A 27948-nucleotide genomic window follows, 5' to 3' on the forward strand; every position below is an offset into this window, starting at 1 on the left:
TTCATAACAAGTTAGATGAATTAAAGGCGCAAATAGAGATAAATGGGTTTGATCCAGTAGCCGTTACTGAGACGTGGTTGCAGGGTGACCAAGGTTAGGAACTAAATATTCCAGGGTACTTGACTTTTAGAAAAGATAGGCAAAATGGAAAAGGAGGAAGGGGTAGCCCTGATAATAAAGGATGAGATAAAGGCAGTAGTGAGAGGATTTTAGCTCAGGGAATCAGGATGTAGAATCAGTATGGGTGGAAGAAATAACAAGGGACAGAAAACACTGGTGGAAGTAGTTTATAGGCCCCTTATCAGTAGTTATAGTGTTGGATAGAGTATAAATCAGGAAATTAGAGGGGCGTGTAACAAGGGTAATGCAATAATCGTGGGGGACTTTAGTTTTCATAGAGACTGGGCAAACCAAATAGGTAAAAGTAGTTTGGAGGATGAGTTAATGAAATGCACTCAAGACAGTTTTCTAGAACAATATGTCGAGGAACCAACTGGGGAACAGGCCATTTTAGACCTAGTGTTGTGTAATGAGACAGGGTCAATTAGTAATCTTATAGTTAAGGGTCCTCTGGGGGAGAATGATCATAATATGATAGAATTTCATAGAGTTTTAGAGTGATATAGTTAAGTCCGAAATTTAAATGATGCCAATTATGTAGGTATGAGGGGCGAGTTGGCTAAGGTAGATTGGGAAATTAGATTAACAGATGATGGTAGATAAGCAATGGCGAACATTTAAAGAAATAATTCATAATTCTCAGTGAATATACATTCCCTTGAGGAATAAAAACTCCACTGAAAAAGTGACCCAACTGTGGCTAACTAGAGATGATGTGGAGATGCCGGTGATGGACTGGGGTTGACAATTGTAAACAATTTTACAACACCAAGTTATAGTCCAGCAATTTTATTTTAAATTCACAAGCTTTCGGAGATTTTCTCCTTCCTCAGGCAAATGTTTCAAGAGCTCCTTGAAGCCTACGCATTTATACATATTGAACAATACATGGTGTTTACATGGTGTTTACAGACTGCAGGGGCAGTCTGTAAACACCATGTATTGTTCAATATGGTGTTTACAGACTGCAGGGGCAGTCTGTAAACACCATGTATTGTTCAATATGTATAAATGCGTAGGCTTCAAGGAGCTCTTGAAACATTTGCCTGAGGAAGGAGAAAATCTCCGAAAGCTTGTGAATTTAAAATAAAATTGCTGGACTATAACTTGGTGTTGTAAAATTGTTTACAATTGCTAACTAGAGAAGTTAAGGATACTATTAGGTTAAAAGAAGAGGCTTACAATGTTGCCAAAAAGAGGAGTAACCCTGAGGATTAGGATGGTTTTAGAAATCAGCAAAGGATGACCTAGAAATTGATAGAGGGAGAAAATTGAATATGAAAGTAAACTAGCAAGAAAAATAAAAACAGATTGTAAGAGCTTCTACAAGTCTATAAAAAGGAAGAGATTAGCAAACATAAACGTGGGTCCCTTAGAGGCAGAAACAGGAGAAATTATAATGGGGAGTAAGGAAATGGCAGAGACGTTTAACGAATATGTTTTATCTGTCTTCACAGTAGAAGACACACAGATTGCAGCGGTTCAAGAAAGCAGTTCACCACCACCTTCTCTAGGGCAATAAATGCTGGCCTCGCCAGTGACGCCCACATCCCATGAACGAATTTTTAAAAAAAGACACAAAACAATAGGGGGGAAATCAAAGGTCTAATGAGAGTGAGGAACTTAAAGTAATTAATATTAGTAAAGAAAAAGCACTGGAGAAATTAATGGGACTAAAAGCCAACAAATCCCTGATGGCCTATATTCCAGGGTTTTAAAAGAGGTGGCTGCAGAGATGGTGGATGCATTGGTTATGATCTTCCAAAATTCCCTAGATTCTCGAATGGTCCCCGTGGATTGGAAGGTAGCAAATGTAACCCCGCTATTCAAGAAAGGAAGGAGAGAGAGAGACAGAACAGGGAACTATAGGTTGGTTAGCCTGATATCAGAAGTACAGAAAATGCTAGAATCTATTATTAAGGACATAGTAACTTAAAGTATCATAATATGATTAGGCAGAGTCAACATGGTTTTATGAAAGGGAAATAGTGTTTGACAAATCTATTAGTTTTTTGAGTCACTCACCCGACGAAGGAGATAATCTCCGAAAACTTGTGATTTTCAAATAAAATTGTTGGACTATAACCTGGTGTTGTAAGATTCTTTAGTTTTTTGAGGATGTAACTAGGAAGGTAGATAATGGGGAACCAGTGGATGTAGTATATTTGGATTTTCAAAAGACATTCGATAAGGTGCCATACGGGAGGATGTTACACAAGGTTAGGGCTCATGGGATTGAGGTAATATGTTAGCGTGGAGTGAGGATTGGTTAACGGACAGAAATCAGAGAGTGGGGAAATGTGAAATTATCCACTTTGGTAAGAATAATAGAAAAGCAGAATATTTTTTAAAAGGTGAGAGACTAAGAAATGTTGGTGTTTAGAGAGATTTGAGTGTCCTTGTACATGAATCACAGAAAGTTAACATGCAGGTACAGCAAGCAATTAAGAAGGCATGTTAGTTAGCCTTTATTGCAAGGGTATGGAGTATTAGAGTAAGGAGGTCTTGCTGCAATTAAATAGGGCTCTGATGAGACCACACCTGGTCGTCTTACCTAAGGAACGATATACTTGCCTTAGAATGAGTGCAATGAAGGTTCACTAGATTGATTCCTGGGACGAGAGGGTTGTCCTATGAGGAGAGATCGAGAAGAATGGGCCTATATTCTATGGAGTTTAGAAGAATGAGAGGTGATCTCTTTGAAACATATAAAATTCTTAGAGGGCTTGATAGGATAGATGCTGAGAGGCTGTTTCCCCTGGCTGGAGAGTCTAGAACTAGGGTCTATAGTCTCAAGATAAGGGGTCAGCCATTTAGAACCGAGATGAGGAAAAATTACTTCACTCAGAGGGTTGTGAATTTTTGGAATTCTCTACCCCAGAGGGCTGTGGATGCTCAGTCGTTGAGTATATTCAAGACTGAGATCGCCAGATTTTTGGACTCTAAGGGAATCAAGGGACATGGAGATCGGGCGGGAAAGTGGAGCTGAGGTCGAACATGAGCCATGATCTTATTGAATGGCGGAACAGACTCGAGGAGCCGTTAGGCCTACTCCTGCTCCTATTTTTTATGTTCTTAGTTAGCTATGCTACGTAGTTATAAGACAACTGTCATTTCACTTTTATTGCTCTCTAAATCCTCCTTTTAATAACAAGATAGGCAACTCATTGTGCAGCGGTGATTGCAAAATGGAACCTACAAGTTTTTGCCAGGTCCATTAATTCAAAGGCAAGTATATCGTTCCTTAGGTAAGATGACCAGGTGTGGTCTCATCAGAGCCCTATATAATTGCTGCCCCACTGCACTGTCCAGTATTCCTGAACATGTTCTTGCATTTAGTTCCTTCAGCAACCCACCCCTTATGAAAGTAAAAAACAAGTGAATAATAATCATAAGAATGTAATTTAGGAAATAATGTCGAAAATGTGAATAGTTTCCATGTACATCACGTATAGTTCATTGGAATGAATGTTGCCGTTATAGTTTAGTAACAAGGAAGATGAGGTGCTTTAACATTCAGAATCGAAAGTTCTTTCAAGGTCAGTAAAAAGCAGAATGACAAAAATGTCAAACTCAAAGTCTATTTTGAAAGTTCCCCTTCCTTGGGAAGGAAGAGTTATGAAAAAATTATAGCACTATGATCAGTCTAGTAGTCTTGCTTTTCCCAAAGGATTCTGATTATTTGATTTGCTAGAGATCAATACTGTTTAATCTTGTAGGGTGTGTTTGCCAGCAGGTAGCACTCAGTTTTATCTGCACTTGAAAGATTTTTCTGATATTGTAAAGTTTCTTCATTTAGTAAAGCTCTCCAGTTCTCTGCTATAATCCCATTAAATTGGTGAAGGATAGTAAAACATCAAAGATTATTTTGCTTTGAAATCTTGGATGTTTTTGAACCCCAACTAAATGCATTTACTTCCTGAGAGTTAATAAACTAGTTATGCTAAATCATAACCAGAGGATTGAAGGAAGCCACAATATACCCTGAATCTGACCATGTAGTACAACACTTACACGGGTTCAAAGCGGCATCAGGTTTGAAGAAACTGCACTAAAATATATTAACCTTCAATAAATTAATTTTATAATCCACATCTATTCAGAGCAAAAGATTAGATATTACAAAAAAACAAAGTATTCTTCTGTTGCATATTTTATGGCCATCTCCAATATGGTTGATTCCATTAAAGTATCCATTGTAGTTGCCTATAAAATCATTGTGCTTATTCGAGACACTTCAGTTGTGAAACGTCGTCCTTTCAGCTTTGTAGAATCCAGAAATGATCAGTTTTCTCAGTGGATTACATCCCATTGCAAGCATGGAATTCAATAGCACCAGTCCTTACCAGCACTGGTTGAGTCAAGTTTTCCAATGTCTTAGAATTTTAGGGCCTAAAATAAATCCTTAGGCTGCCAACATGCTATAGCTTTTGACATGCTTGTCCTGTAATCTGGAGGCAGCAGTATGATTTGTGGATAATTTTATATTGTAAACAACCTTGATTTTCCTGGCTGATGGAGTGATTTGTTTCTGTGGTCTACTCCATACTTCTGGTAGGAAGGCTCACTGCTTAACCCCACACCTTTAACTCCACTTTATCCACTTACTCTTTTAAACTAAGCTGTTCATTGAATATTTAATTATTAAACGCTGAAGAATTAAGGGGCCAGTGCCCCTTTAATATGGGTTTGAATATTGACAGAATATATCTGAAAGACTGGTTTTACACTTTAATTTACGTAGTTTAAATTTTGCCGTACTTATGTTTGTCCAAGAATCCAACAGAGTCCAAGAGGTAACAATATAGGGGAGCTCTTGATTAGCTACATACATTTGTAAAAATGCTGACAGTTTCACGTAATAAATTGAGAGTCCCAGACAGCAACTGAAGATGGTCAAAAATTTACTGGACAGGCACAAAGTACATATGCCAGGAATCAGATACTTCAATGAATCAAAAGATGTGTTTTATCTGGATTTTAAGTGCATACAGTGTAAAACCAATGCACCCCATTCATAAATGCATAATAATTTAAATGAAGTATACATTTGTAGACTATACTGTAAAACTGGTCTTGCCTATGGTTTCTGTGAATGTTTCTACTTTAACCTATCAAGAAAAGAAATGTAAGTTATGCTTTCAAGTCTGTTATTTCCTTGTTGTAGTTTGTGAGAAAACAACAACAATCACGGTTACTAATTCAGTGGAACCCCTATTATCTGAACATCCTTGACACTGCTGCATTATACATCATGTATTCAAGTGGTACTAAAATAATCATTGTACCTAATTTTTGAAGCCTACTTTTAGTTTAAAAAGTCCTAACTTTGTGTTTCCTGATCAGTTCATATAATGGGAGTTTACTGGGCTGTTTGATTACAGTACAGAGAGTTTAGTGTTTGCAATCTATTTTTAAACATCTGTGTTTTCAGTTTTGAACAACTTTCAAGTACATTGCTAGAATGGAAACTGAGCCACTTTTTATGTATATCTTGTGGAGTCTGACACACAGATTATTGCAGTACGATGCACAGTTTCCATACAGAAAATGCAAAGGAAGGGTTTTCTGTGCCTAAAAGGCAGATTTTTCTCTTGATTTGTTGCAGAAAATCCCATTGCATTCAAACATAAACAATCTGAAGAATACCTGTATTAGCTGTTTTTTCATTGTCCTTCCTATTCCCTATACTGATTTGTGTCTAGATTTCTGCCTACAGGTAACATTGATTCTGAAAAAGATTAATAACCAACAATAAGCTGGAAAACATTAGTGAACTAGGGGAATGAAAGTTTTGTAAAAACTGATATCACAGATGTCTTACAATTTCAAACTTGAATGAGGTTTCTTTAATTAGATACTTGGTTTGCTGTGCGTGGGGTGATGCAAATTTCTACAAAGGTGTTCCTGCTGCACAATTTAATTTTAAAATAAAAAAATGTTTTATTAGCTTCTTTGGGTTTGCCTGTTGAGCACTTGGGGTATACTGTTGTTCTTCTGGTTTTGGAGCTTTGACTATTGGTGACAGGCTTTGGTGCTGCCAACGTTTCTTTTAGCGGGTTGAGATTTGATGCTAAGGGCTGTTTGGATTTTGGATTGAGGTGACTAACCAAGACTTGCCCAATCTGTAACCCCTGCTTTTCAACCTTGGGACAATTTGTGGGTTTTCAGTTATAACACACCTATTTTGCATTGTAAGTTTTATTTTGTGAATGCTTAATCTGATATGTCTAAAAGAGTAAAGCTACATGTGAATATTTTTGTTGGCTTATATAGGATATTTTTAGTTGCTGAATGTGATATGTTTGTAGCAGTGAAACGCAGCAGTTGTGTTATAAATGGGTGACTGTGCAATGTGTGTTGCAGACCTTAAATACGTTATGGGTAAGCTGCTCTGCTTAAATACAGTTCATGCCTGGTCTGCAGAGCATTTGTTGTGCAATAACTTGTTATAATGAACTATCCTAGCAGAGATCAGACATTTTCGGTGAAGGTGAACAAGCTACTTGCACAGAGAATGAAGACCAGGCTGTGCTGGATTCTACAGTGGTAAGTAACTTAAAATGGTGGTATGTGAGAGCAATTTTCTGTTATAAATTACTAACTTCTATTATATTTCATTGATATTTTTGATTCAAAGATAATGTCTTGCAGATATTCTTGTATTTGTAGATTTTATTTTCTTTCTTTTATAGGTTTCTTGTGATGCACCAATGGCTTCCAATGTGTTCGTATTCCATAATGTTCAATCGGGTCATTCTCAAATCGAGCTTCAGCCAAAGAATGACACTCTTGTGCCTTCGCCGTACCCCAAGGGTACATTGAAATACTTAGACGATGAAGAGAAATCTGTACCAGATAAGATGCATATTGTCCTTCAATCTTTTGAAAATAAAAAAGATGCCATTCCAGAGAAAGATATTATGCCTGCAGTAAAATTTTATGAGCCAATTGTAGGGGTTGAAACAGAAAATGGACTGCAAGATTTTGACTCAGCGTGTGGGTTGGATCACTCGGTCTGTGTAAATATTTCCACATCTGAAGAGGTTGTTAATCAGAGTGTTCGTTCCATGATTAAGAAAACAAGTATGACGTTACCTGTGGTGCAACAATCCACTTCATTTCTGGGTCAGCATGATTCACTTGCTAACCAATCTGATCATCAAGAATGGGAAATGCCATCAGCAGACTCCTATAAACAGATGGAAGACTATAGCCAGCAGGTAGTATTGAGACCAAAGGCCCCCAAAAAAGTTACTATCAGATATTTGGATGATGTTGAATCCTCAAGTTCCTCCGGAGAAGAGTCACCATCAAGTGACAACATAGCATTTATGATTACAAACACTGAGGTCCAGGCCCTGTCCAGTGGAGAGGTCAATGAAATAGTGACCAGGAAAGGAGAAGACATCCAGACTGTAAATGTGGATGCAAATCGAGAATTGACAGCATATCAGAGTAGTTATCAGGAGGCTGGGAACAAAGACCCAGTGCTTTGCATAGATAAAAAACCAGTAATTATTATCTTTGATGAACCAATGGACATCCGATCAGCTTACAAAAGATTGTCAACAATATTTGAGGAATGTGACGAAGAATTAGAAAAGATGATGTCTGAAGCGAAAATAGATGAAGAGAATGAAGATGCTGAAATATCTAGTGATACAGAAACTTTAGCAGAATCGACCATGATTAATGATAAAGTGCATTCAAACAAAATTTCTTTTACTGTGGATTCGGTAACTAGATCGGTATGGGATAAATCTAGTGGCTGTGAACAGGATATTCATCTTAGTTCCAATGAAATTAATGAACCAAAAGAAAGTAAATCTGGTGTAATAGAATGTGATGACTCAAAATCGGATTGTACGGATGGCTCGTTTGCCAATAAGCCAGACACCAAGAAGAAGTTTAAATTCAAATTCCCCAAAAAACAACTTGCAGCTCTGACCCAAGCTATTAAAACAGGTACAAAGACTGGGAAGAAAACCCTGCAGGTAGTGGTTTATGAAGATGAAGAAGAACTTGATGGAACAGTGAAGCAGCACAAGGAAGCTAAAAGATTTGAGATTGTACAATCAAAGAGCAAGGATGAAGCCTCTACCAAAACCACACAATCAAAGCAACATAGCTCCACTGATATGGTATCTAATTCATCCAGAACAGATCAGATTCGGAAAAATACTTACAAGACCTTGGATAGTCTTGAGCAAACCATCAAACAGTTAGAAACAACAATCAGTGAAATGAGCCCAAAGATAGCTGAACAGGAGGAAGAATACACAACCTGCCCTTCACAAATCTGTGAATTAGCTCAAGGGGTTGTGTCATGGGATGAAATCAAATCTACTGATCAGCTATTGCTTTCCACTGCAAAGGCACCTCAAAACACCAAGACCAAACCACCACTCCTTCCAAAAATCTCCACAAAAGCAAGTGAACAGCAGGTGTCCTATTGTATTCTTTATTATCTGCTTCATGCGGGTGACGTGACTCCTCTTTCTGGTTTCTAACAGCTGAAGCATAATTGGTTAATGGTTTGGTGGACAATGGTGTTGGGAAAAGCTAATGTTTATTAATCTGACCACTGATGCAAGTTGGCAATTTGATTTTTGTTAATTGAAAGCGTAATGATGCTTTGGTCTAACTGGGTGTTTGACCTTCAGGTAATATAAGCTTCTTGTAAAATAACTTTTGTTTTCCGCCTCTGCACCTCTAATCAAGCTTGAATTTGGTTGAAATGGGGACTGCGATTCTGTTCCCCATGCATGTAAAGGTAAATGGATTTCCCTAATATCAGGGTAATGGTGATCTATATAGATGCTATACAAGATAACCAGTCTGTTTTTTTTGTCTTCTGGAGATCCGCTAATCCACATTGTGATTCAAATATGTTCACAGGAGTAAGAATCTACTGTGCTCATCGTGTTTGTTTTAAATGTGACTATTTAATTTTCTTCCAGAGTTCAAGTCTGATGTCCCCAACCAGCAGAATGCCAGTCTCTGTGGGATCAAAAATAAGACAGCAACAGGGAAATACGGAAAAGGTGACAAAACAGAAGCTTCAGGACCCCCAACGACAGTTCCGACAGGTAGTTTTGTTCTAGAAGTCTGTCGAGAAAATATTGAAGGAAATTAGAATATTTGTGAATTTTAAAATGTTTTCTTCATAAAATACAAGCTGTTGACATTAAATTTCAATGTTCGTTATTATATCTCACTTTAATTATTGAATTAAATTATGAACCCGGACCTGGTATCAGCTTGTAAATGTTGATGAACTTTGTGAAATGTTCTGTGTCTTTGCTGTAATACTCACAAGTATCTTCCCATTTCTCTGTCAGTAACCTCTTGTTGATGTGCATCTGTATCCTCTTGTGCAGTAAACCCTTTAACAAGTAACTTGCTATTGTATTGTTTCCCATTCATTTTCCATCAGGATTATAGTGTATAATTGGAATGGCTGAAATAACCAGACTTAACCAATGCTGACACATCTGAACTAACTACTGTGAAAATTTATGTCTAGTGAATGAATTAGAATATGAATCACTGGTTAATTAGTTTTTTTCCAAGCTTGCATTCTAATAGTAGAAAAGCATGGTTATAATAATCCTCAATAATATTCATACTTTTTTCTTTTATTTTCTTTCTTTCCACATTTATATGTTGTGGGATTTACCAGGTCCGTTAAGCTCCTTCAAGGCTCACCAGGATAATAAAGTTCTGCACTGTTGATTCTTTTGTCTGCCTGGGACTGTTGTGGCAGGCCCCATGGCTAAAATGTTGTGGGCTCTCTGACAAACTTTATCTCCTGCCATCTTTGTTCGCAGGCTAATGGAAGTGCTAAGAAAGCTGGTGGGGAGAGTAAGGCTACTTCCCCTACTTTACCTGCTTCTAAGATCCCAGCCCTTTCTCCTAGCTCTGGGAAAAGTAGCTCTATGCCTGGTCCGAGCAATGACAACACTAACCATCCCAGTACTTCCAGTAAATATCCCCTATCTGCTACTAATGTTCTCACTCCAACTGCAGGTCGTAATGCTCAACTTCCATCTGTGTCCCATATCCCTTCTACCTCTAATGGCTCCCTTAAGCTTCATGCTCAGAACCCTGCCTTAACAGGCAGAGGTCAGCCTCTTTCATTTCCACTACACACCCCAAATGGCAGACCCTCTTCCTCTTCCTCGCCCTCTTCCCCCTCCCCAGTTTCTCCCACCTCATTGATTCAAGGTGTGAAGAGCATCCGGACAATCCATACCGCTAGCTTCGCAAGCTACAAGCAACAGAACACGAACCAGAGCAAATCCACCGTGGCCACTGTCAAAGAAACGGCGTAGAGGCAGCACGTTGGAAACCTTCCATCTATAATTTTCATTCAAAAAAAAATTGCAGTAGAATGCTATTAATTTCATTTTCATTTTGTAAAGTTCCTCACATAGTTTGCATTCAGCACAGCCAGAATTAACAGGTCTTTGTAAACCTGCAAACACTGAATTCCTTGTGTGGTTTCTAGGGAAATGTGAAGTACACTTGCAGTCTTTCTCTTGTAAATAAGTGTTCTAGTTAACCAGACTTAAAATCAGGTGGTATAATGAAAGATTGCACGTTAAGATGTTTGAGCATAATAGCAAAGACATTCACCTGCTGGCAACTTTTTTTCAAGCACATTGTTTTGTATACAGAGTATTTTTTCACTTTGCGCAGTTGATATTGCTTTAACTATTGTAAAGTTTGAATAATGAACACTGGGATACTGATGTAAGACTAGCATAAATTATTCCATACCAAAACATAACTATATGAAAAAAGCTGGAGAATTGTAACAGATACAAGGTCAAAGGTAAAACAGTAACAAGGTAACTGCACACACACAGTTTGCACTGAATTGTACTTACTCAGCATATTTGTTATTAGACTTGTCACTATATTAAGGATATGGAATAAACGTTTTATTTAATGGGTGTTTCTTAACCCTTAGCAGGTGCATTCTCCTTGCAACTGATAATACTTGGTCAAGGGCAGCTGCCTATTACTTAATGTATGATCTGTTGCATTTTTAAAAAACCATACCTAGCTATATATTTCACTAAGGCAAGAAATAATCATTATTCCCAATTAAGTCTGCAATTTTGGTTTTAAATTTCCACTATTGGGAGTGCTTATAAATATTACTTACTGTTTCACATGACAATGAAAAGGGATGGGATAATGCAGATTAAATATATGGTTTGGATGAGTGCAAGACTGATGTAATGTTGTAGATATTACTATCTGTTGTACTGCCATTCTCTCTCACTAATAAAGACGTGAGTATTGCATTTTTGGAGTGATGAATGGAAAACTGTTTCATATTTTGCTTCAGTTTTTATGTATAGCTGACTTTTCTTTCTAATTGCTCCAAAGCTGTGTTTTTGTACTTCCAATTAATAGTCTTTAAAATTTAGTTGTACAATTGTTTTTTTTAAACTCATTTTTGCCTATTTTCATGAAAGTGAATGCTAGTTTGCTAGTTGCAGATTAAGGACTGTTAACCCACATTAAGAGATTTGTAAAACTGGCAAACTTGTATGTTTTGTGTGGATATGAAGATATATACACACTCACACATATATATCTGCTTATAAATCTGCAGGGATGCTTAAATAGTTTTCACTCTAGTACCAAAGTTTGTTTATTTGCATGCCTTTTTATTATAAGATATATTTTAAGAAACAGATGGGTATATGTGATCTATAAGATGGGGCATGTTTGCACATCCAGAGGTTTTTTGTACATAGTTTTGTTATTTGTAAAACATATTATATTGTAAAATACAGCATTGTGGTGAACTGCAAACTCTAGCCTTGTGAAGAAGCAATGAAATAAAGGGCCGCATGCTTGTAATTCTGTTTGTTGTCCTTTGAGTAATAATACATTTGACAGTATTTTCTTTTGAAAGGTTCTGTAAATGTTACTGTTGCTTAGTCCCTACATGGTTAGCATTAGCTACTCTCAGCCAGAGGGGCAGTAAGAGTACTGCAATTATTCTCCATGCCTGTAGGTCAGGGAGCAAAAATTCAGTCTGTGTTCCTATTGTTTATCACCACGATCGAGTGAACCCTGCTTACGTGGAAGTAGGTGAAGACTGGATCAGGCTTAGCAGTGATGCTTCTGCAGTTTAATAGCCAACTGACATTCGTTATCTAGGCTGACATTTGGGCGAGGTCCCAGCGCCTCTGGGCATTATTCCAACAAGGAGTCAATGTTTTCAGGAAAGGAATGTGGTTGTAGTAGGTTGGACTGTTCTAGCACTTTGCCAGAATTCTGCTAATCTCTACATTGCATCAATCTCATCAGGAATGGAAAAGTCCTTTCACGTTGAAATAAGTGGCTTTCTGTGTTGAGAGCTTATTTACAGTAAAGCATCTTTTATTTTGAATAAATTTGCAAGGACAAGAGCAGCAGGCACATGGGAACAACACCACCTGCACGTTCCCCTCCAAGTCACACACCATCCCGACTTGGAAATATATCGCCGTTCCTTCATTGTCGCTGGGTCAAAATCCTGGAACTCCCTTCCTAACAGCACTGTGGGAGAACCGTCACCACACGGACTGCAGCGGTTCAAGAAGGCGGCTCACCACCACATTCTCGAGGGCAATTAGGGATGGGCAATAAATGCTGGCCTCGCCAGCGACGCCCACATCCCGTGAACGAATTTTTAAAAATGTGCATATCTGGACAGTAAAAGCCTAGATTTGACATTGAGATCCACCTGATTTTGGGACAGTAATTGGACAGCCAGAAGCAGAAAATGAGCAGAAGTCCTGTGTTTCTGGAATTCTGCCCACATTGTGCCAAAATGCAGTTTCTGGAAGGTAGAACCAGTGGTGGTGGATATAAGCAGGCTGGCCTTTATTTAAGTATTAATCTGGGGCCCTTAAATTCAGCATGGTATTCCCTGCTGTCCTAGTATGCATGTGTTAATCACTCCCATGTCACTTGGGCATTCAGGGTTGCTTGATGATGGAATCGTGGAAGTTTACAGTACAGAAAAAAGCTATTTGGCCATTGTGTCTGTCCGATCTTTGCTAGAACAATCCAAAACTCATCCCACTGCCCTGCTGTCTTCAGATAACCCTGTATCGCCCTTGGCTTCAAATATTTATCCAATGGTCCTGCCTCAACTATTCCTTATGGCAAAGAATTCTGTGTTCCGACAATCTTCTGCTTAAAGAAATTTCTCCTAACTTCTCTTTAGTGACAGCGAGCCCAGGGTTGGTGGGTGAGTGGGACTTGGCGCGAGTTTAGACATGGGCAGCAGAGTGTTGGATGAGCTCAAATTTACGGAGGGTAGAAGGTGAGAGCATTGGAATAGTCGAGTCTGGAGGTAATTGAGGCATAAATGAGGGTTTCAGCAGCAGATGACTGAGGCAGGGGCAGAGACGGATGACATTACGGAGATGGAAGTAGGTGGTCTTCGTGATGGAGAGGATATGAGGAGTAGAAGCTCAACTCCGGGTCAAACAGAAGGCCGTGGTTGTGAACTGTCCGATTCAGCCTCAGTGGCCAGAGAGAGGGTTGGAGTCGATAGCTAGGGAACGGAGTTTGTGGCTTTGGTCTTCCCAACATTTAATTGGAGGAATTTTCTGCTCATCCGTTACAGGATGTCGGAAAAGCAGCGTGACAAATGAGAGACAGTGGAGGGGTCGAAAGAGGTGGTGGTGAGGTAGAGTTGGGTGGCGTCAGTGACGTGGAATCTGACATGTTTTTGGATGGTCACCAAGGCACAGCATGGAGATGAGAAATAGGAGGAGGCCAAGGATTGATCCTTGGGGGACTCCAGAGAAAACGGCCCGGGAGCAGGAAGAGAAGCCATTGCAGGAGATTCTCGGGCTATGATTGCATAGATAGGAATGGAACCAGGGTAGGGTACGGTAGTATAGTGGTTATGTTACTGGACTAGTAATCCAGAGGCCTGGACTAATCAATCCAGTGTCATAAGTTCAAATCCTGCCACGGCAGCTGGCGAATTTAAATTCAATTAATTTAAATAAAATCTGCAATAAAAAGCTAGTATCAGTAATGGTGGCTATAAAACTACCTGATTGTTGTAAAAACCGATCTAGTTCACTAGATGGGACTGGGATGTTATAGCTATGACTGAAACATGGCTAAGGGAGGGGCAGGACTGGCAGCTCAATGTTCCAGGGTACAGATGCTATAGGAAAGATAAAGCACGAGGTAAGAGAGGAGGGGGAGTTGCGTTCTTGATTAGGGAGAACATCACGGCAGTAGTGAGAGGGGATATATCCGAGGGTTCGCCCACTGAGTCTATATGGGTAGAACTGAAAAATAAGAAGGGAGAGATCACTTTGATAGGATTGTACTACAGACCCCCAAATAGTCAACGGGAAATTGAGGAGCAAATATGTAAGGAGATTACAGACAGCTGCAAGAAAATAGGGTGGTAATAGTAGGGGACTTTAACTTTCCCAACATTGACTGGGACAGCCATTGCATTAGGGGCTTGGATGGAGAGAAATTTGTTGAGTGTATTCAGGAGGAATTTCTCATTCAGTATGTGGATGGCCCGACTGGAGAGGGGGCAAAACTTGACCTCCTCTTGGGAAATAAGGAAGGGCAGGTGACAGAAGTGTTAGTGAGGGATCACTTTGGGACCAGTGATCATAATTCCATTAGTTTTAAGATAGCTATGGAGAATGATAGGTCTGGCCCAAAAGTTAAAATTCTAAATTGGGGAAAGGCCAATTTTGATGGTATTAGACAGGAACTTTCAGAAGTTGATTGGGAGAGTCTGTTGGCAGGCAAAGGGACGTCTGGTAAGTGGGAGGCTTTCAAAAGTGTGTTAACCAGGGTTCAGGGTAAGCACATTCCTTATAAAGTGAAGGGCAAGGCTGGTAGAAGTAGGGAACCTTGGATGACTCGGGAGATTGAGGCCCTAGTCAAAAAGAAGAAGGAGGCATATGACATGCATAGGCAGCTGGGATCAAGTGGATCCCTTGAAGAGAATAGAGATTGCCAGAGTAGAGTTAAGAGAGAAATCAGGAGAGCAAAAAGGGGACATGAGATTGCTTTGGCAGATAAGGCAAAGGAGAATCCAAAGAGCTTCTACAAATACATAAAGGGCAAAAGAGTAACTAGGGAGAGAGTAGGGCCTCTGAAGGATCAACAAGGTCATCTATGTGCGGAACCACAAGAGATAGGTGAGATCCTGAATGAATATTTCACATCGGTATTTACGGTTGAGAAAGGCATGGATGTTAGGGAACTTGGGGAAATAAATAGTGATGTCTTGAGGAGTGTACATATTACAGAGAGGGAGGTGCTGGAAGTCTTAACGCGCATCAAGGTAGATAAATCTCCGGGACCTGATGAAATGTATCCTGGGAGGTTAGGGAGGAAATTGCGGGTCCCCTAGCAGAGATATTTGAATCATCCACCGCTACAGGTGAGGTGCCTGAAGATTGGAGGGTAGCAAATGTTGTGCCTTTGTTTAAGAAGGGCGGCAGGGAGGAGCCTGGGAACTACAGACCGGTGAGCCTGACCTCTGTAGTGGGTAAGTTGTTAGAGGGTATTCTGAGAGACAGAATCCACAGGCATTTGGAGAGGCAGGGACTGATTAGGAACAGTCAGCATGGTTTTGTGAGAGGAAAATCATATCTCACGAATTTGAGTTTTTTGAAGGGGTAACCAAGAAGATAGATGAGGGCTGTGCAGTAGACGTGGTCTACATGGACTTTAGCAAAGCCTTTGACAAGGTACCACATGGTAGGTTGTTACATAAGGTTAAATCTCATGGGATCCAAGGTGAGGTAGCCAATTGGATACAAAATTGGATTGACGACAGAAGACAGAGGGTGGTTGTAGAGGGTTGTTTTTCAAACTGGAGACCTGTGACCAGCGGTGTGCCTCAGGGATCGGTGCTGGGTCTGCTGTTATTTGTTATTTATATTAATGATTTGGATGAGAATTTAGGAGGCATGGTTAGTAAGTTTGCAGATGACACCAAGATTGGTGGCATTGTGGACAGTGAAGAAGGTTATCTAGGATTGCAACGGGATCTTGATAAATTGGGCCAGTGGGCAGATGAATGACAGATGGAGTTTAATTTCGATAAATGTGAGGTGATGCATTTTGGTAGATCGAATCGGGCCAGGACCTACTCCGTTAATGGTAGGGCGTTGGGGAGAGTTATAGAACAAAGAGATCTAGGAGTACAGGTTCATAGCTCCTTGAAAGTGGAGTCACAGGTGGATAGGGTGGTGAAGAAGGCATTCAGCATGCTTGGTTTCATTGGTCAGAACATTGAATACAGGAGTTGGGATGTCTTGTTGAAGTTGTACAAGATATTAGTAAGGCCACACTTGGAATACTGTGTACAGTTCTGGTCACCCCATTATAGAAAGGATATTATTAAACTAGAAAGAGTGCAGAAAAGATTTACTAGGATGCTACCGGGACTTGATGGTTTGACTTACAGGGAGAGGTTGGATAGACTGAGACATTTTTCCCTGGAGAGTCGGAGGTTAAGGGGTGATCTTATAGAAGTCTATAAAATAATGAGGGGCATAGATAAGGTAGATAGTCAAGATCTTTTCCCAAAGGTAGGGGAGTCTATAACGAGGGGGCATAGATTTAAGGTGAGAGGGGAGAGATACAAAAGGGTCCAGAGGGGCAATTTTTTCACTCAAAGGGTGGTGAGTGTCTGGAACGAGCTGCCAGAGGCAGTAGTAGAGGCGGGTACAATTTTGTCTTTTAAAAAGCATTTGGACAGTTACATGGGTAAGATGGGTATAGAGGGATATGGGCCAAGTGCAGGCAATTGGGACTAGCTTAGTGGTATAAACTGGGCGACATGGACATGTTGGGCCGAAGGGCCTGTTTCCATGTTGTAAACTTCTACGATTCTATGACGCCAGACCCACAGAAAGGTGGTTGATTCTTAATCGCCCTCTGAAATAGCCTTGCAAGCCACTCAGTTGTACAATCTTGCTACAAAAAGTCATAAGAATAAAACCGGATGGACCACCTGGCATCGGATTATTAGGCACCAGACACGGCAAACCAAGCCCAGTCGACACTCCAAAGTCGTCCTCGCTAACAGCTGGGGACATGCCAAAACTGGGAGAGCTGTCCCACAGACTAGTCAAGCAACAGGTATGATTCTGTGAGTATGGCTTTCAGCCAACGTTCTAGACTCTTTCATCACCATCCCTGTCCCACCTGCAGGACAGACCCACCAGAGGTAGCAACAGTGATATACAGTCAGGAGGGAGTGGCCCTGGGAGTCCTTAACATTGACCCTGGACGCCATGAAATCTCATGGCATCAGGTCAAACATGGGCAAGGAAACCTCCTGCTGATTACCACCTACCATCCTCCCCTCACCTGATGAATCAGTCCTCCTCCATGTTGAGCACCACTTGGAGGAAGCATCTTGCTGAGGGTAGCAAGGGCACAGAATGTACTCTGGGTGGGGGACTTCAATGTCCATCACCAAGAGTGGCTCGGTAGCACCACTACTGCCAGACTGGGCCTCCAGCAGGTGGTGAACGAACAAACACGAGGGATAAACCGACTTGACCTCATCCTCAACAATCTACCTGTCGCAGATGCATCTGTCCATGACGGTATTGGTAGGAGTGATCACCGCACAGTCCTCGTGGAGACGAAGTCCCCTCTTCGCCATCCAACGTGTTGTGTGGCATTACCACCGTGCTGGATGGGATAGATACAGAACAGATCTAGCAGCTCAAAACTGGGCATCCATGAGGCGCTGTGGGCCATCAGCAGCAGCAGCAGCAGAATTATATTCCAGTATAATCTGTAAATTCATGGCCTGGCATATTCCTCACTCTACCATTATCAACAAGTCAGGGGATCAACCCTGGTTCAATGAGGAGTGTAGAAGAGCATGCCAGGAGCAGCACCAGGCGTACCGAAAAATGAGGTGTCAACTTGGTGAAGCTATAACTCAGGACTACATGCATGCTAAACAGCGGAAGCAATATGCTATAGACAGAGCTAAGCAATTCCACAACCAACGGATCAGATCAAAGCTCTGCAGTCCTGCCACATCCAGTCATGAATGGTGGTGGACAACAAAACAACTAACGGGAGGAGGAGGCTCTGTGAACATCCCCATCCTCAATGATGGCAGAGTCCAGCACGTGAGTGCAAAAGACAGGGCTGAAGAATTTGCAACCATTTTCAGCCAGAAGGGCAGAGTGGATGATCCATCTCGGCCTCCTCCTGCTATCCCTACCATCACAGAAGCCAGTCTTCAGCCACTTCGATTCACTCCATGTACGATCAAGAAATGGCTGAATGCACTAGATACAGCAAAGGCTGTGGGCCCAGAGAACATCCCGGCTGTAGTGCTGAAGACTTGTGCTCCAGAACTAGCCGCGCCTCTAGCCAAACTGTTCCAATACAGCTACAACAATGGGGAAAATTACCCAGGTATGTCCTGTCCACAAAAAGCAGGACAAATCCAATCCGGCCAATTACCGGCCCATCAGTCTACTCTCAATCATCAGCAAAGTGATGGAAGGTGTCGTCGATAGTGCTATAAAGCGACACTTACTTACCAATAACCTGCTCACCGATGCTCAGTTTGGGTTCCGCCAGGACCACTCGGCTCCAGACCTCATTACAACCTTGGTCCAAACATGGACGAAAGAGCTGAGTTCCAGAGGTGAGGTAAGAGTGATTGCCCTTGACCATCTCCAACAAGAGAGAGTCTAACCACCTCCCCTTGACATTCAACGGCATTACCAGCGCCGAATCCCCCGCCATCAACATCCTGGGGTTCACCATTAACCAGAAACTTAACAGGACCAGCCATATAAATACTGTGGCTACAAGAGCAGGTCAGAGGCTGGGTATTCTGTGGCGAGTGACTCACCTCCTGACTCCCCAAAGCCTTTCCACCATCTACAAGGCACAAGTCAGGAGTGTGATGGAATACTCTCCACTTGCCTGGATGAGTGCAGCTCGAACAACACTCAAGAAGCTCGACACCATCCAGGATAAAGCAGCCCACTTGATTGGCACCCCATCCAGCACCCTAAACATTCACTTCCTTCACCACTGGTGCACCTTGGCTGCAGTGTGTACCATCCCATCTTGGAAATATATCGCCGTTCCTTCATCGTTGCTGGGTCAAAATCCTGGAACACCCTGCCTAACAGCATTGTGGGAGAACCTTCACCACGTGGACTGCAGCGATTCAAGAAGGCGGCTCACCACCACCTTCTCAAGGGCAATTAGGGATGGGTAACGAATGCTGGCCTCGCCAGTGACACCCACATCCCATGAATGAGTTTTTAAAAAAAAAGGGCAGTCACACCCAGCTGGACAACGGAGGAGACACTTTTGAGAGGATGGTAAGGTCAACTGTGTAAAAGACTGCAGACAGGTAGAGAAGGATGAGGAGGGATAGTTCACCACGGTCACATTTGTGACTTTGATAGTCGTTTCAGTGTTGTGGCAGGAGCAGAAACCTGATTGGAGAGGTTCAAACATGGAGTTATGGGAAAGATGGGCACAGATTTGGGAAACGACAACATGGACCAAATTGGGTGACAGAGGTTCATGGGAGCAAAACGGAGGTAGTCCAAAATGATTGGGAGGGAAAGCCTTGACCCTACTGACTCCACCACTGTGGGTGACCCACATTCTGGAGAATGCGATCCTGAAACCCCTCATCCTCTTTGCGATAGAGTGTGGGCTATTGCAGAAATTAGTGCAAATATGCTTTCCCTGGATAGAGTATGGGCTCGATTTTCAAATGAAAGTTTGGGGGCCGGTGGGGGGTGGGCAGCGAAAATCAGTAAAATTCCAAGCCGGTGAGGAACCTGGCTCAAACCCGCCAACTTCCGCGTCTCACACAGGCGCATCTGGGTGCGTGCACGGTTCTGGAATCTGGAAGTCCTGCGGCGCACGATACTTGAAGCAAATATACCTCATTGAGGTACTTAAAGTACTTTGTTACATGGTAGGTAGTTACAACGATTTTCAACTTATATGGGCGGCTTTCCCATGGCTTCTGATTCACGCCTGGTGAAACCAAGCATGAAGGGCTGGATCAGGCAAAAATAAACTAAATAAATGAAATAAAATAACATTTCACAACGTAATAAAATAAATAAACCTACCTTTCAAACAATGTCACCTGCACCCCCTGCTCTGATGTCCAATGTCTCACCCCTCGCTGTCTTCCCCTTCCCAACGATGTCCGATATCCCCCCCCCCCCCATCTTTTGTCCCCTCCTCCTATCTTTGTACCCCCCCCTTCTTTCTCCCCCCCCCAACTCTGTTCCACCACCGGATGACGTCTCTCACCGCACCGCCCACCCCCACCCCACCACCCCCAACCCCAACCCACCACCCAATCCCCCCTCCACCCACCCCCACCCCCAATCCCCCCTCCACCCCCAATCCCCCCTCCACCCACCCCCACCCCCAATCCCCCCTCCACCCCCAATCCCCCCTCCACCCACACCCCCCCCCCCCCCCCTCATTGTAGCTCCTGTTGCGAAACCCGGAAACAAGATTAATGAGCCTCAATTACCTCGCGATCGCATGGGGAAAGGTAAGTTTTTAAATTCGGGTTTTGAACCCTATGAATCCACGATGGGCTGCATATCGCATGCCAAAACTATATAGAAATCTGGAACACTTCAAGGTAAGCAATGACAGTAGAATGAGGGGACTTCGGCTCAAATGACTTCCTGTCCTTTACCCAGTTTCTTACCCCTTTGCAAGTTTTACCTTGAACTGCCACTGCTTTGTAGCAATGTTCTGAGAGGTACTTTGTCAAATACTTTCTGGATGTCTACATATGCCACGCCATAAGGTTTACCACAGTCCACCGGGGATATCACCTCCTCAGAAGCTGTCATTTGTTAGGTTATTAGCTTACACATAATTATATACTTATAATTGATTGATTTGATTTACTTGTTATAAGAGTAATGGATCTGTAGCTGGGCTGGATGTTTTGAATGTGGATACTATGATCGCATGCTTCTAAACTAGTCTGAACATCCTAGCATTTAATCACCCCTCTGTCCCTTTTATTATTTTTTTTGTGTGGGGGGGGGGGGGTGGCATCAGTTTGTTTTGAGCACTCACTGAGTAATGAAGCATGATTTAAGGAAACATGAGAAGAAAGAAAAACAACTTAAAAAGGGATGTATAATGCTGGTGAAAGTCAAAACAACATAGATGGACAGAGAAAGATCAGTTGGTCCATCAAGCCTTATTAAAGTACAGTGTAATTTTAACACTGCAGACTGATATTGTTGCTTGGTTCACAGTACCCTGATTGGTATCAAAAGCAAAATACTAAGGATGCTGGAAATCTGAAATAAAAACCCTGTAATAAAAACTCAGTAACCCCGATTGGTATGGTGTCCATCAAAAAGAAAGCTGATTTTCAGCTGTGAGTCATGTGCACCCTCTAGTGTTCACACATGCTCTCCACATATATAATTGGAGAAATTAATTCTTGTACATGTTGGAAGCAAACTCTGTAGGTTATGAAAACCACATTATTAATTACAGGGGAGATTTTCCTGCGTTTGCTCCTGACCGCAGCAAATATCAGAAATTAAGCAGGTCAAAGGGCACGTCATTTAAATTAATGGAAGAAAAATTAAGCATGTTCTTTTACAAGCGTGCGGTCCAACCCATCTGCTTTTCTGATATTTGCTGCGCCCAGGTCTTGAAAGAACAAGCAAAAGTTTAGCCCATTCAGTGTGCTCAGAGTCAAAGCTCAGACTATAATAGAATATTTTGAGTGAAACACGATACAAATGGTACTGTGTCATGAGGTCACTGCTGTGACGGGCTTAAAATCCAACTGTGCAATATTAGTAACAGAAGTGTTAATGCTAAAAATAAATGGGCTACTGCCTCCACTAAGTGATTTCATACCAATGTGCTAACATCATGTGGGGGGCATGATTAAGAAGTTTGCAGATGATACAAAAGTTGGCCGTGTGGTTGATAGGAGGAAAGCTGTAGACTGCAGGAAGATATCAATGGACTGGTCAGGTGGGCAGAAAAGTGGCAAATGGAATTCAATCCAGAGAAGTGTGAGGGAATGTATTTGGGGAGGGCAAACAAGACAAGGGAGTACACAATAAATGGGAGGATACTGAAAGGTGTAGAGGAACAGAGGGACCTTGGAGTGCATGTCCACAGATCCCTGAAGGTAGCTGGACAGGTAGATAAGGTGGTTAAGAAGGCATAAGGGATACTTTCCTTTATTAGCCAAGGCATAAAATCTAAGAGCAGGGAGGTTATGCTAGAACCGTATAAAGCACTAGTTAGGCCACAGCTTGAGTACTGCGTACAGTTCTGGTCACCAAGTTACAGGAAAGATGTGATTGCACTAGAGAGGTACAGAAGAGATTTACAAGGATGTTGCCAGGACAGAGAATTTTAGCTATGAGGAAAGATTGGATAGGCTGGGGTTGTTTCCTTTGGTCCAGAGGAGGCTGAGGGGTGATCTAGTTGAGGTGTATAAAATTATGAGGGGCCTTGATAGAGTCATAGAGTTATACAGCACGGATAGAGGCCCTTCGGCCCATCGTGTCCGCGCCGGCCATCAGCCCTGTCTACTCTAATCCCATATTCCAGCATTTGGTCCGTAGCCTTGTATGCTATGGCATTTCAAGTGCTCATCCAAATGCTTCTTGAATGTTGTGAGGGTTCCTGCCTCCACAACCCTTTCAGGCAGTGAGTTCCAGACTCCAACCACCCTCTGGGTGAAAAAGTTCTTTCTCAAATCCCCTCTAAACCTCCCGCCTTTTACCTTGAATCTATGTCCCCTTGTTATAGAACCCTCAACGAAGGGAAAAAGCTCCTTAGTATCCATCCTATCTGTGCCCCTCATAATTTTGTACATCTCAATCATGTCCCCCCTCAGCCTCCTCTGCTCCAAGGAAAACAAACCCAATCTTCCCAGTCTCTCTTCATAGCTGAAGCGCTCCAGCCCTGGTAACATCCTGGTGAATCTCCTCTGCACCCTCTCCAAAGCGATCACATCCATCCTGTAGTGTGGCGACCAGAACTGCACACAGTACTCCAGCTGTGGCCTAACCAGTGTTTTATACAGCTCCATCATAACCTCCTTGCTCTTATATTCTATGCCTCGGCTAATAAAGGCAAGTATCCCATATGCCTTCTTTACCACCTTATCTACCTGTTCCGCCGCCTTCAGGGATCTGTGAACTTGCACACCAAGATCCCTCTGACCCTCTGTCTTGCCTAGGGTCCTCCCATTCATTGTGTATTCCCTTGCCTTGTTAGTCCCTCCAAAGTGCATCACCTCGCACTTTTCCGGGTTAAATTCCATTTGCCACTGTTCCGCCCATCTGACCAACCCATCTATATCGTCCTGCAGACTGAGGCTATCCTCCTCGCTATTTACCACCCTACCAATCTTTGTATCATCAGCGAACTTACTGATCATACCTTTTACATTCATATCCAAGTCATTAATGTAGACCACAAACAGCAAGGGACCCAGCACCGATCCCTGTGGTACCCCACTGGCCACAGGCTTCCAGTCACAAAAACAACCTTCGGCCATCACCCTCTGCCTTCTGCCACTAAGCCAGTTTTGTATCCAAAGTGCCAAGGCACCCTGGATTCCATGGGCTCGTACCTTCTTGACCAGTCTCCTGTGGGGGACTTTATCGAAGGCCTTACTGAAATCCATGTATACCACATCCACTGCGTTACCCTCATCCACACGCCTAGTCACCCCCTCAAAAAATTCAATCAAATTAGTCAGACATGATCTTCCCTTGACAAAGCCATGTTGACTATCCCTGATTTTGAGTGGATAGGAAAGACCTATTTCCTTAGCAGAGGGGTTGAAAACCAGAGGGCATAGATTTAAAGTAATTGGTAGAAGTATTAGAGGGGAGTTAGGAGAAATGTTTTCACCCAGAGGGTGGTGGGGGTCTGGAACTCACTGCCTGAAGTTGGGGGGGGGGGGGGGCAGATAGAGGCAGAAACTGTCATCATATTTGAAAAGTACTTAGATGTGCACTTGAAGTGCTGTAACCTACAGGACTATGGACCATTATCTGGAAAGTGGGATTAAGTTGGATGGCTCTTTTTCAGCCAGCACAGACACGATGGGCTGAATGGTCTCCTTCTGTACTGTACATTTCTATGATTACTATTAGTGCGCAGCACAATTTCAAAGCCATAGAGAATAATTTTAGTGGCAGTTCTATAAATTATATTCCCGAATACATTCTCATCCCATCTGCAGGCAATATTGTGTGTCAGGGGCCCAGAAAATTCGAACTCATATCCATCTAATATAAAAATGGTACACCTGTGTGTATTTCCTATTGTCTGTCACACTAACTCAAGTTGCAGTGCCCCACTTAATTTGTCCTGCCTCATTTCAAATTTATTTCAGTTGATTGGGTGTTATGCATATTTATTAATTGCAATTGGGGCCTACACAAATATATCTCAAAAGGTGAATCAATCAAATGAACACTGGAAAAAAATTATCATCCATCATTTTTTTTCCACATAGTGTCTCAACAATGTGTACCATCTACAGGATGCACTGCAGCAACTTGCCAAGGCTTCTTCGACAGCACCTCCCAAATTCACGACCTCTACCACCTAGAAGGACAAGAGCAGCAGGCACATGGGAACAACACCACCTGCACATTCCCCTTCAAGTCTCACACCATCCTGACTTGGAAATATATCGCCGTTCCTTCATCGTCGCTGGGTCAAAATCCTAGAACTCCCTACCTAACAGCGCTGTGGGAGAACCTTCACCACACGGACTGCAGCAGTTCAAGAAGGTGGCTCACCACCACCTTCTCAAGGGCAATTAGGGATGGGCAATAAATGCTGGCCTTGCCAGCAACGCCCACATTCCATGAACGGATAAAAAAAACTATAGCAAGGTAAAGAAAAAGCAATTTATTATATGGTAAAACAAAATTAATTTAGCCATCTAATTTCCCAACTCCCATCAGAAATGTGTCTTCACTTCAATTCACTGAAGCATCTGAACTTTTCACCCCCCAAGGCTTGAGATTGTGGCTCAATTGAATATCAAACAGTTCCTGACCTATTGTGCCCTGTTCTGGCCCACCCAAAACTTAAAGGGTTCTTTACCTGCCAGGCCCACCTGTGCAACATTTACCCCTGCCCCCATTCCCATTGTTTTCCACCCTCATCCATTCCCCTCGGGACCCATTGCCCCTAGTCCTGGTGCTGAAAATTGACTAAGCAACAAACAATCTTTTGAGGAACAGAGAAGGAGTTTAGCGGGAGGGAACGAGTAGGGAATGGGGCTATAGCTTTGGACAATTATTTGCTTGCTCACCTGGCCCACCCCAGTACTAATAGATCCCTCTCTGCCATACCGCCACAGCCAGGGCATACTTCCCCTATTAGGCCACAAAATACTCTTCTGCCCCATCCCCTCCCATGAGCCAAACTTCACATTCCAGCCTTCCACACTACCAAACCCCTAAGAACTCCATCTCAAAGGGACAGGGTGGCATTGGTGGATCTTCCCCCCCCCCCCCTCCCCAAAATCACACACACACGGGGAATGGCTGGGAGAGTTCCTGGGTTTCCATAGGAAATTGTCCTCAGTCTGTCTTCTGCCAGAAACAGAAAATGCAGGAAAAGCTCAGTGCTGCCTGACTTGCTGAGCTTTTGCAGCATTTTCTATTTTTATTTCAGATTGCCAGCAGCCCCAGTATTTTGCTTTTGATTTAGTCTCTTCTGATAGGCCAGCTGCCTGCTGAGACCAGACGTAGGTTCCATTATAGGTCTTCCAAAATGGAAAGGTGGAGCTGGTAATTGATCCCAGAGAACATAAGAACTAGGAGCAGGAGTAGGCCATACGGCCCCTCGAGCCTGCTTTGTCATTTAACAAAATCATGGCTGATGAACTACCTCAACTTCACTTTCCTGCCCGATCCCCGTAGAGTCCAGAAATCTATCGATCTCAGTTTGAAATATACTCAACAACTGAGCATCCACAGCCCTCTGGTGTAGAGAATTCCAAAGATTCACAACCCTCTGAGTGAAGAAATTCCTCCTCATCTCAGTTCTAAAAGACCGACCCCTTACCCTGAGACTACAATCCCTAGTTCTCGACTCTCTAGCCAAGGGAAACATCCTCTCAGCATCCACCTTGTCAAGCCCTCTAAGAATTTTATATGTTTCAATGAGATCACCTCTCACTCTTCTAAACTCCAGAGAGTTATAGACCCATTCTACTCAATCTTTCCTCATTGATTCCTGGGATGTGAGGGTTGTCCAATCTAGTGAACCTTTGTTGCATCCCCTCTAAATATATCCTTCCTTAAAGAGACCAAAACTGCACACAGTATTCCAGGTGTGGTCACACCAGAGCCCTATACAATTGCAGCAAGACGTCCTTACTCTTATACTCCAACCCTCTTGCAATGAAGGCTAATATACCATTTGCCTTCCTAATTGCTTGTTGTACCTACATGTTAACGTACTGTGATTCGTGTACAAGGACATCCAAATCCCTTTACCAACATTTCTTAGTGTCTCACCTTTTAAAAAATAATCTGCTTTTCTATTCCTACCAAAGTGACTAACCTCACATTTCCCCACACTATACACAATCTGCCACCTTCTTGCCCACTCATTTAAGCTGTCTAGATCCCTTTGCAGCTGCTCTGCGTTCTCCTATCAACCTGATAGTGTAGATAGAAACTATTTCCGCTGGTTGGGGAGTCCAGGACTAGGGAACATAGCCTAAAAATTAGGGCCAGGACTTTCAGGAGTGAAGTTCTACACACAAAGGGTGGTAGAAGTTTGGAACTCTCTTCTGCAAATGGCAGTTGGTGCTAGCTCAATTGTTAATTTTAAATCTGAGATTGATAGATTTTTTTGACCAAAGGTATTAAGGGATATGGGGCTAAGGCAGGTATATGGAGTTAGGTCACAGATCAGTCATGATCTCATTGAAGGGCTAAATGGCCTACTCCTGTTCCTATGTTCCTCACAGTTTACTTTCCCACCTAGCTTTGCATTGTCAGCAAACTTGGATATATTACACTTGGTCCCCTCATCTAAGTCATTGATATATTATAAACAGCTGAGGCCCAAGCACTGCTCCTTGCGGAACTGGTTACAACCTCCCAACCCAAAAATGACACTCTGTTTTCTATCTGTTAAATCAATCCTCAATCCATGCTAATCTATTATCCCCAATCCCATGAGCCCTAATCTTGTATAACAAGAGGCTATCAATTACCTTCCAGCAATGGTCCAACAGCTCCTTTGGGAGCAACAGGTGTGTCAGGTTGCCTTCGTGTCGGCCAAAGTCTTTCCCAACCTTCCTCTGTTGAGCGATAGCTGCATGGTACTGCTTTGAGGTTCCTGCCTAAGTCAGAACAAGCGCCGCTGATGTGCTCTTTCCGGGGCAGACACCCACCCCAAGTATGATAATGACCCAGCCCCAGAACTTGGGACAGGGTCTGTGGCTACTGTCATCATTAGGCAGGGTAGCAGTCTGCCACACTTGCGCCAAGAAGTGGACTCCAGGCGTTTTGGGGTTATGAACTCTATTACGTCAAAACAATTGCAAACACTTCAACACCTTGCATGTATATAATGTTTTTAACATTCAGTCCCAAAGTGCATCATAATGGAGATAGGTAAGAGAACAGCCAAGCCATGGCTGGAGCGATTAGGAAGGGGGAAAAGCTTGGTCAAAAGATTGGCTTTTAGTAGGTTTTTAAAGGTGGATCAGCATATATACGGAAGCTGTCCCCT

At 42.5% G+C, this 27948-nt stretch overlaps 1 protein-coding gene across 9 annotated transcripts in view; it reads left to right on the forward strand.

Annotated features, from left to right (window-relative positions):
- Positions 1-12003, forward strand: part of si:ch211-285f17.1 (sickle tail protein homolog) — a 643872-nt gene extending 631869 nt beyond the window's left edge. For 5 of the 9 annotated variants that reach the window (XM_068007122.1, XM_068007128.1, XM_068007124.1 and 2 more), the window contains 4 exons: positions 6589-6669; positions 6816-8567; positions 9084-9212; positions 9954-12003. In XM_068007122.1, the coding sequence (XP_067863223.1) occupies positions 6589-6669; positions 6816-8567; positions 9084-9212; positions 9954-10457 (2466 nt within the window). In that variant the 3' untranslated portion in view covers positions 10458-12003. Of the gene's footprint in view, positions 1-6588; positions 6670-6815; positions 8568-9083; positions 9213-9805 lie in introns of all 9 variants that reach the window. The other 4 variants (XM_068007127.1, XM_068007126.1, XM_068007123.1 and 1 more) reach the window with 4 other exon arrangements.
- The last annotated feature ends 15945 nt before the right edge of the window (positions 12004-27948 follow it).

Source organism: Heptranchias perlo, chromosome 2, assembly GCF_035084215.1.
Source record: "Heptranchias perlo isolate sHepPer1 chromosome 2, sHepPer1.hap1, whole genome shotgun sequence".
NCBI classification, from domain to species: domain Eukaryota; kingdom Metazoa; phylum Chordata; class Chondrichthyes; order Hexanchiformes; family Hexanchidae; genus Heptranchias; species Heptranchias perlo.